General features: G+C 31.7%; 1 protein-coding gene across 2 annotated transcripts in view; it reads left to right on the top strand.

Annotated features, from left to right (window-relative positions):
* ZNF280D (zinc finger protein 280D) overlaps nucleotides 1–14,520 on the top strand; it is a 92,095-nt gene that overhangs the window by 58,624 nt on the left and 18,951 nt on the right. For both annotated transcript variants that reach the window (XM_045822724.1, XM_045822725.1), the window contains exons 16-18: nucleotides 2,175–2,293; nucleotides 2,441–2,477; nucleotides 12,508–12,556. In XM_045822724.1, coding sequence (XP_045678680.1) covers nucleotides 2,175–2,293; nucleotides 2,441–2,477; nucleotides 12,508–12,556 — 205 coding nt within the window. The remainder of the gene's footprint in view (nucleotides 1–2,174; nucleotides 2,294–2,440; nucleotides 2,478–12,507; nucleotides 12,557–14,520) is intronic.

Raw genomic sequence — 14,520 nt, 5'->3', positions numbered from 1 at the left:
GCACGAATAAAGGTACAGAAATGAAAAAGTGAAAGGCACACAGATTTAAATAGCTAGTAGTAAATGAGTGGAGCGTGGAGTTTATATAGTAAGTTTGAAGTCTGGGGCAATAGTTTTGAGCTTAGAGATGAAAATAATAAGGCTAAGGAGTTTAGGCTTAATTTGGAGGGCACTGGAGAACCTTGGATGTTTTATATTAAATCAGGTGATACAGAAGGAAGGTTGAATTGAAGATATCCTTCCTCTCACCTTCGACAGTAGGGTGAGTTACAGATGCGTGAATTTCAAAAGTATAAAAAAGTAAAAGTATCCTTTGTTAAATTGACAGTAATAGTGATGGCATTACATGATTTTTTTAACCTAAGGAAAAACAATATTTTAGCAGGATTTTAAAGAATCTTATGGACCTGTAAAAGCAGGAGGTACAGCCAGAACAAACAAGGGAAACAGAAAACCATTAGTTACTGACATGGCTTCTCTCTAGTCTAACCTGCTAAAAGCAGGATGATCTTATCTTTATTATATACTCTAGACTTGGGTTCCATTTTCCTTTCTCTGTGCCCACCAGCATTCTCTGTTGATGACCCAAATATAGTATTCCAGCCTTCTACATTTTTCCAGATTAAGAAATTTTATTATAAATCCCAGTTACAAATCCCTGTTTAGAAAAGGCTTGATTTGGGCATTCTACCCCTGTCCAATTAACTATATCCAGTAGAACAGGCATTTAGCCCCTACTTACCATTAAGACCACTTTGAGTGTCTGCGAGGGCAGTTTGTTAATGGATAAGATTATGTAGTTAATCATTAAAGTTACGTATTTATGTCTTAATTTTCCTTAAGTTTTTTAGTTTAACTTAAAAGTATTTCATTTAGAAATCAAGTACATTTCAATCACTTTTGATGAGGGCCTTTAATTAATGTTTGATAAAGTTTATTTAAGTTGATAGACTAAGGTTTTTAAACAGTCTTATTTGCAATTCAGTTTCCTTTAAACAACTTAACATCATTTTTACATTTAACATATATATTTTTACTTTTAAACAGCACTTCACATGCTTTACCCAACAAGTTCCCAAGTTTTTCACTCTTACAAATATAATAAATTAAACAGATAGTGGCTTTCTAAGTTTTCTGAAACATTTACATACTATTGCAGGCTTAATATTTTAAAATATCTTTCAACTAAAAATCAAAGTTTTAAACACATTTAATGAGAATCTTAAGGCCAGTGTTACATACTAGAATATGCCATTTATGTTTAAATATTTCAAATAGCAAATGCTACATAGTTTCATCTAATGAGTATAAAAACTATTCCTAAATGCAAAAAAAAATGTTTCCTAGGCTTTTTGAAAATTTATAATCATTACATATTTCATTTAAGAAGTACAGCACTCAGTGTTTGGTGAGGAAACAAGTAGTTCAGGCTCCAGCAAGTGGGCCAGTGTACAATGCAGGGATGCTGAGGAACTCAAGTGTTGGACTTTATAGTGAATTAACTACTTTAATTAATTCACTGTTAAATGAGAATAATAACACCTTGGGTAGTTATGAGAATCAAACAAAATAATAGATAGAAAACTTTTAACACATAGTACATAATGATGGCTACATCATGATCTGTATATTTTAAGCCTTAATATTTCTGTTGTAATTTTTTTCTCACCTAAGTAAAACACTAGATGTAAGCTTTGTTAGAGCACAGACTTTTTTATTTTTCATTTGTATTCACAGTATAGTACAATACTAGCATAGTGTGTATAAGGATAGTCTTAGTAAATATATATTGAGTGAGTGAATACTATTGCTTTACATTGCAGATGGGCAGATGCACAGGTGGATTGTGACTGGTTGAAGTGACACAAGTTGTTGGTGGAAACAACACTGGGCTGTAGGTCTCTTGACTCCCAGCTTTTAGCAAATGGTCTGAGAAGTAAAAGTTGATAAAATAAAGAATAGTTTCTGTAAATAAATGTTAGCATAATTTGAATATGGCTATGTTGTTTTCTAGAGAATCAATTTTATTATACCAAGTTTATATAACAAAAATAGGATTGACAGTTTGACACAAAAAAGCAAATTATAGAAAAATAACTATTGAACTTACATAGATTTTCATAAAAGATAAAAAAACCTTTTTCTTTTATACTGTTTGCTTTTTTTTTTAATAGGGGCATTACTCTAGTGTGCCTTAATTGTGATTTCCTAGCTGATGTTTCTGGCTTAGATAATATGGCTACGCACTTGAGTCAGCATGAAACTCATACTTGCCAAGTTGTAGTAGAGAAAGGTACGTGTATATATAATTGTGTTACTTTGGTTTTTGATATTTATTTCAATATTTTTGGTCAGTCACAATATGGGTTCTGTATGAAATCATTATTCTCATCATATTTCATATACTGTTTTAAATATAAAACTTTTTTTCTAATTTCAGTTTCTGTTTGTATCCCAACTTCTGCACATCTTTCTGAGTAAGTTTAATTTTTATTCAGTGCATTTTACTTTGATGGACTTTAGGACTACTGCATTTTGAAATGTATCATTAATAGAAATGAAAAAATATTAAAGTATTTTGTTTTGTTTTTTTTTAAAGCTGCTTGTTGAAATAGGTTCCTGCTCTATGGAGCTCGTGACCTGGTTCAAGACAAGTTGGAATTTCCTAAGTTCAAAGTTCTGAGATGTTTTCTTACACAAAGGCAGTTAAGCAGCCAAGTTCATGACACTAGCTCTCATTATTCAGCTTTTTTCAGCTTCAAATGGGACTAGATTCTTATTCCACCTTATCTTTGTGTCAGGTTGACATATCTTAACATATGTTGTTTTCTCCAGTTGGCTTTTTCCAAAATAACTTTTGTTGCTGTAGTCATTTCTTACTTTGCTTAAAATAATTTGTTTTTCACTGCTGTACTTGCCTTTAGAATAATACATTCCAAATGATATGGCTGTTTGTCTTTTTTCTGTTTTGTCTGCTTTCTTAATTTCTTATAAGTGTTTAGGCCCAATGATTGTCTTTTTCTTCATTTGCTGTCTGTCATTGTGCTATTTTTCTTATTTTTCAGATGCAGAAGCAGCCCAGAGATTTCAAAAAATGTCCAGGGTACACCTGGACAGTGTCCCCCTTCGATGGACACAACTGATGCCTGTTCTCTCTTTCCAAGGAATGTGAATAATTTCACAGTGGGACCTGCTCTAGGTTGTGGTCTCAAGAAATCAGATCTTGGGGAGACTGCCATATGTCATGGCTGGCCTCCCATAAGGTTGATGCTAATTTAGCCTGAGGTGGTCTGTCTCAAAGCCCACCAAATTGAGCACAAATTTCCACTGGGGACTTTGGCTCTTGATCTTAAGCTTGTGGGTCATTTCTGGCCAAGAAAAGCCCTTCAAATCAATGCTTCAACGTTCAAGTTGAAATTTAGTCATTTTGGCTGCTGCCCTTTAATCTTCCCCTAGCATGAATGTAGTCCAAGGAATATAAAAGCTCTGGTTGTTATAAAACCATGGTTATTTTCATGTCCTTGGAACAACAGGTCTCCACAATTATGTTCCAAAATTCCAGTTATTTTTACTGTCATTTAAAAAATATTACACAATTCTAGCTCTACAGTTTTTCAACAATACTGATTCTCAGATTTTTTATTTTTAATAAATTAATTTTGATTGCTTTATGTTCTCCAAATTTACTGATTTTATGATGTCTGTTTTTATATTCTTTTCTATCCTTTAACACTGTTTAGTGTTTGCTTTGTTTTAAGACTTCCAAGAGATTTCCTGTAGTTCTCTACAGATTCTCTATAGCAACCTACTTAGAACTTTTTAATTTGGCTGTTGTTTAGACCATTAGGCATTATTGTATCCTCTGACTACTTCAAGATTATTATTACATTATCTTAATAATCATGAGTTCTAAGATGTAAAGGATTAACAAAACCTCTTGCAGATCATAAAACAAGTTTTAAAGTTACATATCTGTCTGGTTAACACATACTATCTACTTAGTCATTAATGTAGTTCCTTTGGGTAAAGGGTAACATTAAAAAAAATACGGGAGCCAGTAATGTATTTGTTTCTTTTATATATTTTTTTTTCACATATACATGAATATTTTTTAAAATTGACATTTAAAAATTTTAATTATATTGCAGTTAAATCACTAAACAGTTTTGAAGTTATTTTTTCTTTTAAAATTGTATTGTTTAAATGTCTCAGGAATTATTCATTAATAAATAATTTCATATGAATTTTATAGATTTTACTATATAAATAGGTTATTGCTTTGTTTTGGGAAGCCTTATTATTTGACCTGCTGATTAACAACTGTATCTACTTAGAGCATCTTCCATTTTTCCCTTCAGCACAATTGGTAGGTCACTATTTATACTATCCCAATTTCTTGAATTTTCAAGACAGGCAAAACACCTTTTGTGATCTTAGTTGCTATAAGGATAGACAGACTCTGAAAGTAATTGCTCAGTAGTGCTTTTTACTCTAAAATTAGAACTATTTTTCTTTGAAACAGACTCAAAGTCAGTTTAGATGAGTTTATGAAAGGTGTTCCTTGCAATTAATTATCAAGAAATTTTAATCCATTAGTGGGGTTTTTTTTGTTTTGTTTTACCAGATAACCACTCTTGGTATATTTCCATTCAGTATTTTCTATGAATAGTTTTCATATACAAATTTCTCTCTCTTTTCAACTTAACATTATAACTTGAACATTTATTCTTAACAGTCAACAATTTGGTAATATCTTTTTAAAAATCGGGTGTTATTACATATACCAGTTGTAGACCATTTAGCTTATTTTCTGTTTTTCAAAATTATAAGTTATGCTGAGATAAACATTCTTTTATGTGTGTCTTTGCTGGCTTAGCTGATTGTTTTTATAGGAAAGAATCTTAGAAATAGAATAACTAATTCTAAAGGATCCAAACTCTTAATACATTATTTAAGTTTTCATTTTGATTTCTACAACTGTTTGAATGTAACTTCATAAAAGAGCTCTAGAAAAGCAAATTGCCTGGAAGAATTTACTTCCAGTTTTAAAACGTTTGAGACCTAGACTGTTTAACATTTGCTTTAAGCAAGCACAGAAATCTTTTTTATTTTTTGCTGAAATATTTTTGTTTTAATATTTTATTGTTTATGCTACTATAGTTGTCCAACATTTCCCCCCCTTCATCCCTTCCTCCACCCAGCCTGCCTTCCACTTCCATAGTCAGTTCCCACACTGTTGTTCATGTCCATGGGTCCTTCATATGATATTCTTTTAAGAAACATTCACAGGTATTTAGGGAATAAAGGGCTATTTTGTCTGTAACTTACTTTCAAATGGCTCAAAAAATAATAGTAAATAGACACATACTGATATGAAGAGAGAAAGAATGATTAAGTAAATGTGGGAAAATGTTAACTATTAGGAAACATGGGTGAAGGGAATACAGGAGTTCTTGGTACTATTCTTGCAACTTTCCTATAAATCTGAAATTACTTCAAAACAAAAAATTATAAAAAGGAGCTCAACCCATACATTTTAAACTTCCAAATTAATTGCTACTGTAAATTAATGATTTTCAAAAGCTCTGAAAGTGGCTTATAGGTGGATGGTGATATACTATTCTTTATTTACTTATCTGTTTCTAGGAAAAATTTGTCATTCACTTTTCCGCACAATTTTTTAAAATATTTTAAAATTTTGCCCAGAAGCATCTTTCCATTGTTAAAATAAGTTCCTTTTTTACTTATAGGTATTTGTTTTACCTTGGTTATAGTTCAGAAATAGGATAAATAACATTCTTTATATAACAGTATAGGAGTACTGCTTTGTATTTTTCCATAGAACATTATTTTATAGTATGATCAAGCTCATTGTCTTGTTCAGACTTAAAGTTCTGTCACTTATAACTTTTTTAAAAATTGGTTTAAATTAAACACTTAAGATGCTTAGTATAAAACTTGCTTATTGTAGACAGTTGGTGGAATTTTAATTTGGTGCTAATAAGTTTTAGCTTGAGTCTGATCTGATCAGGTTATTCTAAATAGTTTATTTACCTGATCAGAAATTGCTATTTCATGCATGTGTGCTTTTGGTTATGCCTGAATAAAAAGTGAGATTGGGTCAGTTTGAGTCCATCACCATTCTTAGAAACAGTGACTCCTAAACCACAGAGACACGGATGCTTACCCTATTTTGTCACATTTTGGTAAAATACTTCACCTCTTTGGGCCTCGTTTATTTATTCGTGACTCTTTCTTGAGCATCTACTTTGTGCCTGGCTCTGTTGTAGGTGCTAGAGAAATGAACTAAATTCTCTGTCCTCATGGGACTTATGTTTTAGTGGAAAGGTAGATAATAAAAAATAATTAAAAGTATAATATATTCGGTGGTGGGCAATACTATGGAGAAAAATGAAGTTAAGGAGGGGGGATAAAAATACAGATTGAGAGTTTTTATGCTGCCATTTAAAATTTGGTGGTCAGGGAAGGCCTCATGAGATGAAATTTGGGTAATGACCTGGAGGAAGAACTGCAAAGAGACTTGGTTTGGGTGCCATTGATTGAACAAGAGGGAAACTAGTAGGAGACGGGGCCTGCAAAGTAATGTGGGTGATGTAGGATCTTATAAATCATTTTAAGCCATTTGGCTTTTAATATGAGATAAGAAACCATTAGAGCATTTTGAGTAGAGGAGTGTTTTGTACCTCAGTAAAATTCACAATCAACAATAAAACCTTAAATATAGAAAAGTGTTTATATTACTACTCTAGCTGCTGTCTTGACGATTTAACTGTAGAAGAACAAGGGCAGAATCAAGGAGCTCCCTTCATTTTTCGGACTGTAAGACACACTCCCCTGCCCAATTTGGGAGGAAAATGGGGGTGCCTCTTATAGTCCGAATGTAGTTTACTTGGCTCGCTGTTGCGGGGAGTAGGGGGAGGGTGGCCTATGTTATTTATGTTATTAAATGTTTTACCACATTTTTTGCTTCAGAAATATTTTTCCGATTTTCCTCTAAAACCTAGGTGCATCTTATGGTCCGGTGCGTCTTACAGTTAGAAAAATTCGGTAATTAGGGACAGACACTGTTATAATAATCCAGGAAGGAGATGATGGGTCCTCAAGCTAAGGTGCTAGCACTGTAGATTATATGAGGTTTGACTTTGGATATATTTTGAATTCATTGATGATTTGGATGTGAAGTGTGAAAGTATTAAGAATGATTCCACAGTTACTGGTCTGAACAACTGGAAAGATGGCATTGATATTAACCAAAATAGGAAAGACTTGGGAGGAGTAGATTAGGGAGGGAAGATGAGGACTTTGATTTTGCAACAAGTTTTAGTTTGAGATACTTATTAAAAATTCAAGTGGAGATGTCATTGTCATTAACCTCTTTGAATTTACGGGAGTATTCTAGGCTGTAAATAAAATTTTAAATTTTAAATTGTCATTGGAATGAATGCGGATAAGGCTGAAATTCGAATAAGGTCTGTGTTCTGAATCACTGTCAGTATCCTCGTTATGATACTGTAGTATAATTTTGTAAGATGTTATTGGGGGAACTGAATAAAGGTACACGAAATCTCTGTATTTCTTACAGCTGCATATGCATATACAATTGTCCCAAAATTAAAAAAGATTCAGTTAAAAAAAAAACTCATAACTCGTGGGACTGTATGAGATCCCCAAGGTGTACAGTAGAGAGAGAGTACAAGGTCTACAGACTGAGTGAGCTCTGGCACACCTGACAATAAAAGGTTGGGGAGATGAAGAATTAGCAAAGGAAACTGAAAAAGAGTGGCTAATGTTATGGGAGGAAAACCAAGGGTAGTGTCCTTGGAGCCTTAGTTTCCTATTTGTAAATGTGAATGCTGACTTCTTCTAGAGTTCTGAGATTCTGTTATTCATTATGGTTATACCTACATGTTCTTTTGAGAAGATAAATTCAGAATGCCACATATTTTATCTCTAGTAACAGAAACAAGGATGCTTTCTGACCTTGAGAAAATTAAATTGTTCACATTGTTCCTCAGCACATTTAACTGTCTACAAATACTCTTACAATTTATTACATTTTTATAAAAGGAGGTAACTGAGTGAGTGTTTTCAAGCTGTTTTATAGACCAAATGTCAGTTTATAAGTTGTCGTTGGGGGGGGACATTTCCATAGTTAAATAAGTTTAGGAAGTACAAGTTAAGGTTAAGTAGATTCTTTAATATGAGATCTTTAGGACCTTTGAATCTAAGAAAATATTTATTTGTCCTTGGAGGGGTCATGCTCTGGATGATCATTTTGGGGTTATTTGTATAGAAGTGATGGTTGGAATTGTACCTAAGGATGAGATGTACAAAACTGAGCAGCTCTGAATGGTAAATATTTTAAATTATTTATTTATTTATTTTTTTAAAATTTTGTATCCACTTGAACTTTCTGTCTTGGTTAATAGCATTACCCTGACTCAAGGCAGGCACTCGGAGGCTCATATTTGCCTTTCCCATTTTCATTTATCCAGTTGGTACTTACATTCTGTTAGTTGTACCTTGTTTATCATCTGCCTAAACTTTCTCTTCTCCATGACATTGCTGCTGCTTTACCTCAGACAGGCATTAACTGTCTCTAATCAGCACTCTGACTAGAGCCTTTTCTAATACCATCCTTTTCCTGTTGCACAAATCTGATCATACTTTCCTATGTTAATAGTTCTTAGAACAAAGTTCTTAGCATAAACATTTTAGCATGGCCGTCAAGACTTTTCCTGAAGTAGCTCCTGCTGTCTCTTCAATTGTGTCTTCAAGTTATTCTTCCTTGTTCCCTGCATACCAATCGTATGAGATCACTCAGGGTTTCATATCATTACCATCCTATTTTGTATTCCTTTGCCTTTGCTCTGTCTTGAATCCCCTTCCCCTGTTTGGTAACTCTTGGTGCAAGCCAAGTTCACTGTAGTGTCTTCACTGCCTTCTTGCATCTCACTTTCACAGTGATTTGGTCCTTTCTTTATATAGCCACTGAGTCATGTAGATGTCTTTTTTCTAGTACCTTTCACAGTTCTGTAAACATTTCCTTCAGTATGTTTCTTTGACAGTGAACTTCTTGAAAGGAGGGATTGTGTCTTAACTTTCGACTAGAACTCTTAGCATACTACCTAAAATATGTGCAACCCAGTATATGATCAGTAATGGTACACTAGATGTTTTATTGTTATTTATTAGTATGATGATTAGTGTCTTAAATTTTATTCTGAATGTCTAAGTGGAAGGTATTGAGAACTGATGACTTTACTACTACTGGCTTGTTGTACAGCCTCTTTCCAGCTTTTTTATAGTATGTGTACAAATATTCTTAGGTTGAAAATTAAATTTTGAAAATCAGCATTGAAATTTTTGGCTTTTCAGTGTTATTGGAAAGAAAGAATGGGTCCTGGATGAAATGAATCTGAACATTTTTCTTCTATAGCTCCTCTCCCCATCCTATGGTATGTTTATAGTGTAAATGAATCTTCAAAAGAACACACTAAAGTAATTGACCCAAAATATTCATTTTACATGTATCCATGAATTGGTCATCTGACCTGGAGAAAAATGCAAGTAGCAACACTTACTCATTTTAAATTTCAGAGGGAAAGGATTGTTCTTAAGAAATATAGCAGAAAAATCTATTTCAGCAGGTTTTTACACAGAAGAAAAATGACTTACTTGCAATCTTGATCTCTAATGGTTTGTTTTTGAAATTGATTATCAGTGAGTCCTTCTGCTCTCTTTACACTGAAATCTTAAATAGTGTTTGTTTTAAATGCTGTACTATGTTTTTCTAGAAAAACTATTATAACATTCAAAGGTAAAAAGTAAAATTGTGTAATGGCAAGTCGTTAGCTCAGAACTTTGAGCTTAGCAAATTTCACTGTCTTCTGCCAAGCAAATTGAGTATCTCAGGTGATGACTATTTCAGCAGGTATCTTTAATGAATAAGAATTACAGGTAAAAATATTTTTTCTTTTTCAAAAGTTAATGTATTCATAGTATATTATAATTTGTTAATCTTAAAGTATGCTTTTGTAGTTATAAAAACATAGTGTACATTTTAGTGATAAATGTGATAACTCAATTCAATTTTATATAGTGTTTAATTTTTTTACACTTTTTAAATGTTTTCACTGGTTATTACAGTTCTGTTCCTTACAGACAATACCAGTATGATTAAAGTCCAAACAAAATTGACATCCCTATCTTGATAGACCTCTTAATGCTAGTTATTTCAATTATTTAATTATCATTTATCAGTTTCTTAGCCAGTAAATAAAGAGTAATAAAAACCTTTGTTACCAACTTCTATTGCAGAGATATTATGAAGACTCAATTTCTCCAGTTGAAATGCAATAATAGTAGCACAAGCTTAATAGCTTTCATTTTCATTGCTGTGTAAAATCAATTTATTAGAATAGCTATATCTGAAAATGGTTAGCATGATAATATTTTATAAGAATACAAGGTCTTTGGTAATATTTTCAACAGTGGGCTGAAAAGGAAAATGCTTTTATAAAATATTTTTTTATCTGTTTTGTGACCAATTTGTTTCAGTTTTTCAGACTGAGTATAAGGTGATTAAATGCTTAGAAATAAAAGCCAAATACAATTTACAAGCTTATTTTAAAACTTCATTAATCCAGTATGTACATTTTGTTTCATCAGACTCATTTTCATGTTTTCTTACTACTTTACACATGTTATTCTTAAAACTATTATTTTCCCATGTAAAGTTTTTAAAACAGTGACATTGTACTGTATACTTCACATTATTTCATCTTTATGAATATTATTCACAATTAAATACTTGAGAGAATTACAAATCTTTAACCAACAATGATCGACTTTGTGCATTTTTTAAATTTTTATGCAAGTTTTATTCATTTTAATTTGTTTAGTAAATTAGTTCTGATTATTTTAATATACTACCAATATAGTACTTATGCAAACCATGACATGCTCTTTTAAATTTTTTGCAATTTTAAGTAATAACAAGTAAATAAGTAATTTTATACAGTTAAATTATTAATATTTAATAAGGCGTTAGTATTTTATAGTCACAATTTTTTAAATTTACCCTCAGAGAATAGATAAAGAAGAGGGAGGGGCATTTGCCAATTCCATATTTCAAATACTATGAAAAAAGCTTTTAGCATGGTTGACATTGTATCCTATATATTTTCATTTGTTTATGAAATTTAAGTTAGTATAGTTGTTACTAATGTTAAATGTGTTAATACTTAAGTATAGCTATTAAACCTTCACAATGTTATGAAATACTCAACTCTGTATTAATGGCATTTCAGATCAGGTAAGCATTGTAATTATGTAGATTAAAATTAAGGTTAATATATAATATTAGCGCCCTCACCAGTGTGGGGCAGTTGGTTGTAGCATTGTTCTGTAAGTGAAAACTGTTGGATCAGTTCTGTTCAGGGCGTATACCTAGCCTGTGGGTTCAGTCCCTGGTCCAGGCACATATGGGAAAGATTCACTTAATGTTTTGCTCTCTCCCTCTCTCTCTAAAAAGAATGAGAAAATGTCCTCAGGTGAGGCCAAAAATATATATATATATATAGATAGATAGATAGATAGATAGATATAGATATAATGTTAGCAAATAATATTTAGTCATCAACATCTGAAACAAAATATTTTGGAAAAGCTAGGTGTTATATTGAATTGATTTTTTAAAAAGATTTTATAAATGACATGCCTTTGTTAATGTAATAAGTTATAATTAGTATAGTTTAGAATTCAAGAAGTTTAAAAATTGTATAGTTAATATTTGAACTATGTTTATGAAGATTTTTAAAAGAATATATCCTCCAAAATTCTAAATTTCTGATTTTGTCATCTCTAGGTTAATTGTAATAGATACTGAAATGGGATTATCATATTGAATTTCACCACAGACAAAATATATTCTGTCAGTTTTTAAGTCCTGTTATAGTTAGTACTGCTGCATCTTACATATATTAACCATATAGCCTACTTTTATTTTTTAAAGAGTGTTTTTTTTAAACTTTTACCAATGTGTTATATTGTTGACTTTATTTTATATATATTTTTAATTGAATTTATTGAGGTGACATTGGTTAACAAAATTATCCAGGTTTCAAGGGCACAATTCTACAACACATATACATTGTATTGTGTGTTTATATCACCCCAAGTCAAGCCTTTGTCCATCGCTGTTTAAATTGTACTTAGCATTGAAACATTTCTTAAGTGCTCACATATTTAGAAAAGGAAATACATATCTATTTATTTGTTAAGCACATTTATTGAATCTGCTGTTTATTATTTTTATTAAATGCATTTTGTTTTTTTAACAAATTTACAGATGTCATTTACTATTATAGTATAAAATGTACATTATTTAAATTTATATTTTAATTATTTTAAGCATGCAAGAAGAACTGTATAATATTTTTCCATTGTAATTATAAAATATTCAATACCTATTTTGTTTTCAAGATTAAAAAGTGAAGCTCCTCCCACTAAGGAACAAAAACCGGTGTCTGAGGTAAATTTTGTCTTATTTTATACCTTAAAGGTTTATATAGTAGAAAATATTGTTGGTGTGGTTTTTTGAAAATATTTTAATTCAATGTATACATCAGTAATTATTGGCATGTTATCAAGAAATAAATTGAGATTTTGGATTTTATGTTTATTGGCTATAAAAATATCTAATCCTAAGTAAAATTGCAGGGTGGTTTTATTTTGACAGAGACATTATGTATTTCACTGGCCTGGATTTAGTTCGTCTAGTGAGTAATGAAAATAAATTTAATTGACTTAAAAATTCTGAAATCAGTAAAACCTCAAACATTTGGTACCTTGGAAAAGTAACCTTTCCATATGATATAATTTGCAGAGGCATTTAGACTGTCAAAGATTCAACTAATTTTTTAAGTGGAAATATTTTGGATATATAGTTACTACACTTTAGCTATCTTAAACAAACATTGTGACCCTAAACTGGTGTGTCTCGGTTGGGCATCATCAGGCAAAACAAAATGTTTCCAGTTCCATTCCAGTTGGTGGCACATGCCTGGGTTGGCGGGTTCAGTCCCTGGTAGGAGGTGCAGTCAATCCATGTTTCTCTCTCACATTAATGTTTCTCTCCCTCTTTTTCTCCCTCCCTTTCCCTTTCTCTAAAAACAGGTAAATAAAATCTTAAAAATAAAATAGGCACTATAAATATTATACTCAAGATTATTATTGAGTTGGCCAAAAAGTTGTTTTTTTTCCATAACATGGCTGTAGTAGTGCTTAGTTGTCTTTAACTTCATTCAAAACAATTTTGTTAGATTGTATTGTGACAGCTGTCATATCAGTGTGCATATTTTTAAAAGCTTATCAAAATTAGTGAATTTTTGTGTAGCCATTATAATATTGAAGGTGGAAGAAAATACGCAACATTTTTGGCATATTGTGCTGTGTTATTCGAGGAAGGTAAAGACGCAACTGAAATGCAAAAAAGATTTATGCAGTGTGTGGAGAAGGTGCTGTGACTGATTATTGAATGTGTCAAAAGTGGTTTACGAAGTTCCATGTTAGATTTCTGACTGGACGATGCTCCATGGTCAGGTAGACAATTTGAAGTTGATAGCAATCAAATCTAGATATTGAAAACAATCAACATTGTGCCATGTGGGAGAGAGTCAAATACTCAAAATATCCAAAACAATAAAGTTATTGGTGAAAATGAAAAATGTGTCTTTTATTTTATAGAAAAAACAAAATGGACTTTTTGGTCACCTCAGTATATAAATGTTATTTATTGGGCAGTCTAATGGGTGAGAAATTTCTAATTTCTAAATTTAGAATTAATTTCGCTCAAGTACTTACTTTCTTGATGTTAATTTTTTAAATACAGCTTAATATTTTTTTCTAAGTATAATAAAGTCAGGCAGGTTCAGCATTTATCTTTTGAATAGCATTTCTGTCTTATACAGTAAGTGAAACCTAGGCAGAAGTAGCAGCTTTCTTCCAAGTGGCTTTTTATTATACCACAGAAAGTTTTCTTTTGTTTGAAAGCTTTTTAACTATAAATAAACTTCTCTGATAGATACAGGATATATTGGTCCTCTGTTTATTCTTGAGTAGTTTCAGTAGTTTGTGGTTTTTAAGGAATTGGTACTTAATCTGAGATGTGTATAGAGTTGTTTGTGGTACTCCATTATTCCTTTAAATGTCTGTGGGTTCTGCAGTGATTAAACCTCTCTTTCATTCTTGATACTGGTAGTTTTTGTGTTCTTTTTTTTCTTTCCATAATTTACAGAGGCAGAATACAGTGTTACTGTTTTTGCTTTAGTCAATTTTTTTTTAAAGATTTTACTTACACACTTTTAGAGAGAGGGAAGGGGAAGGAGAAAGAGAGGAAGAGAAACATCAGTGTGTGGTTGCCTCTTGCCCACCCCCCACTGGGGACCTGGCCCTCAACCCAGGCATGTGCCCTGACTGGGAATCAAACCGGCGACC

The sequence above is a fragment of the Phyllostomus hastatus genome, unplaced genomic scaffold (assembly GCF_019186645.2).
Source record: "Phyllostomus hastatus isolate PE091 unplaced genomic scaffold, TTU_PhHast_1.1 phas_scaffold_501, whole genome shotgun sequence".
Lineage (NCBI taxonomy): Eukaryota > Metazoa > Chordata > Mammalia > Chiroptera > Phyllostomidae > Phyllostomus > Phyllostomus hastatus.
This window is presented reverse-complemented; position numbering and strand designations above follow the sequence as displayed.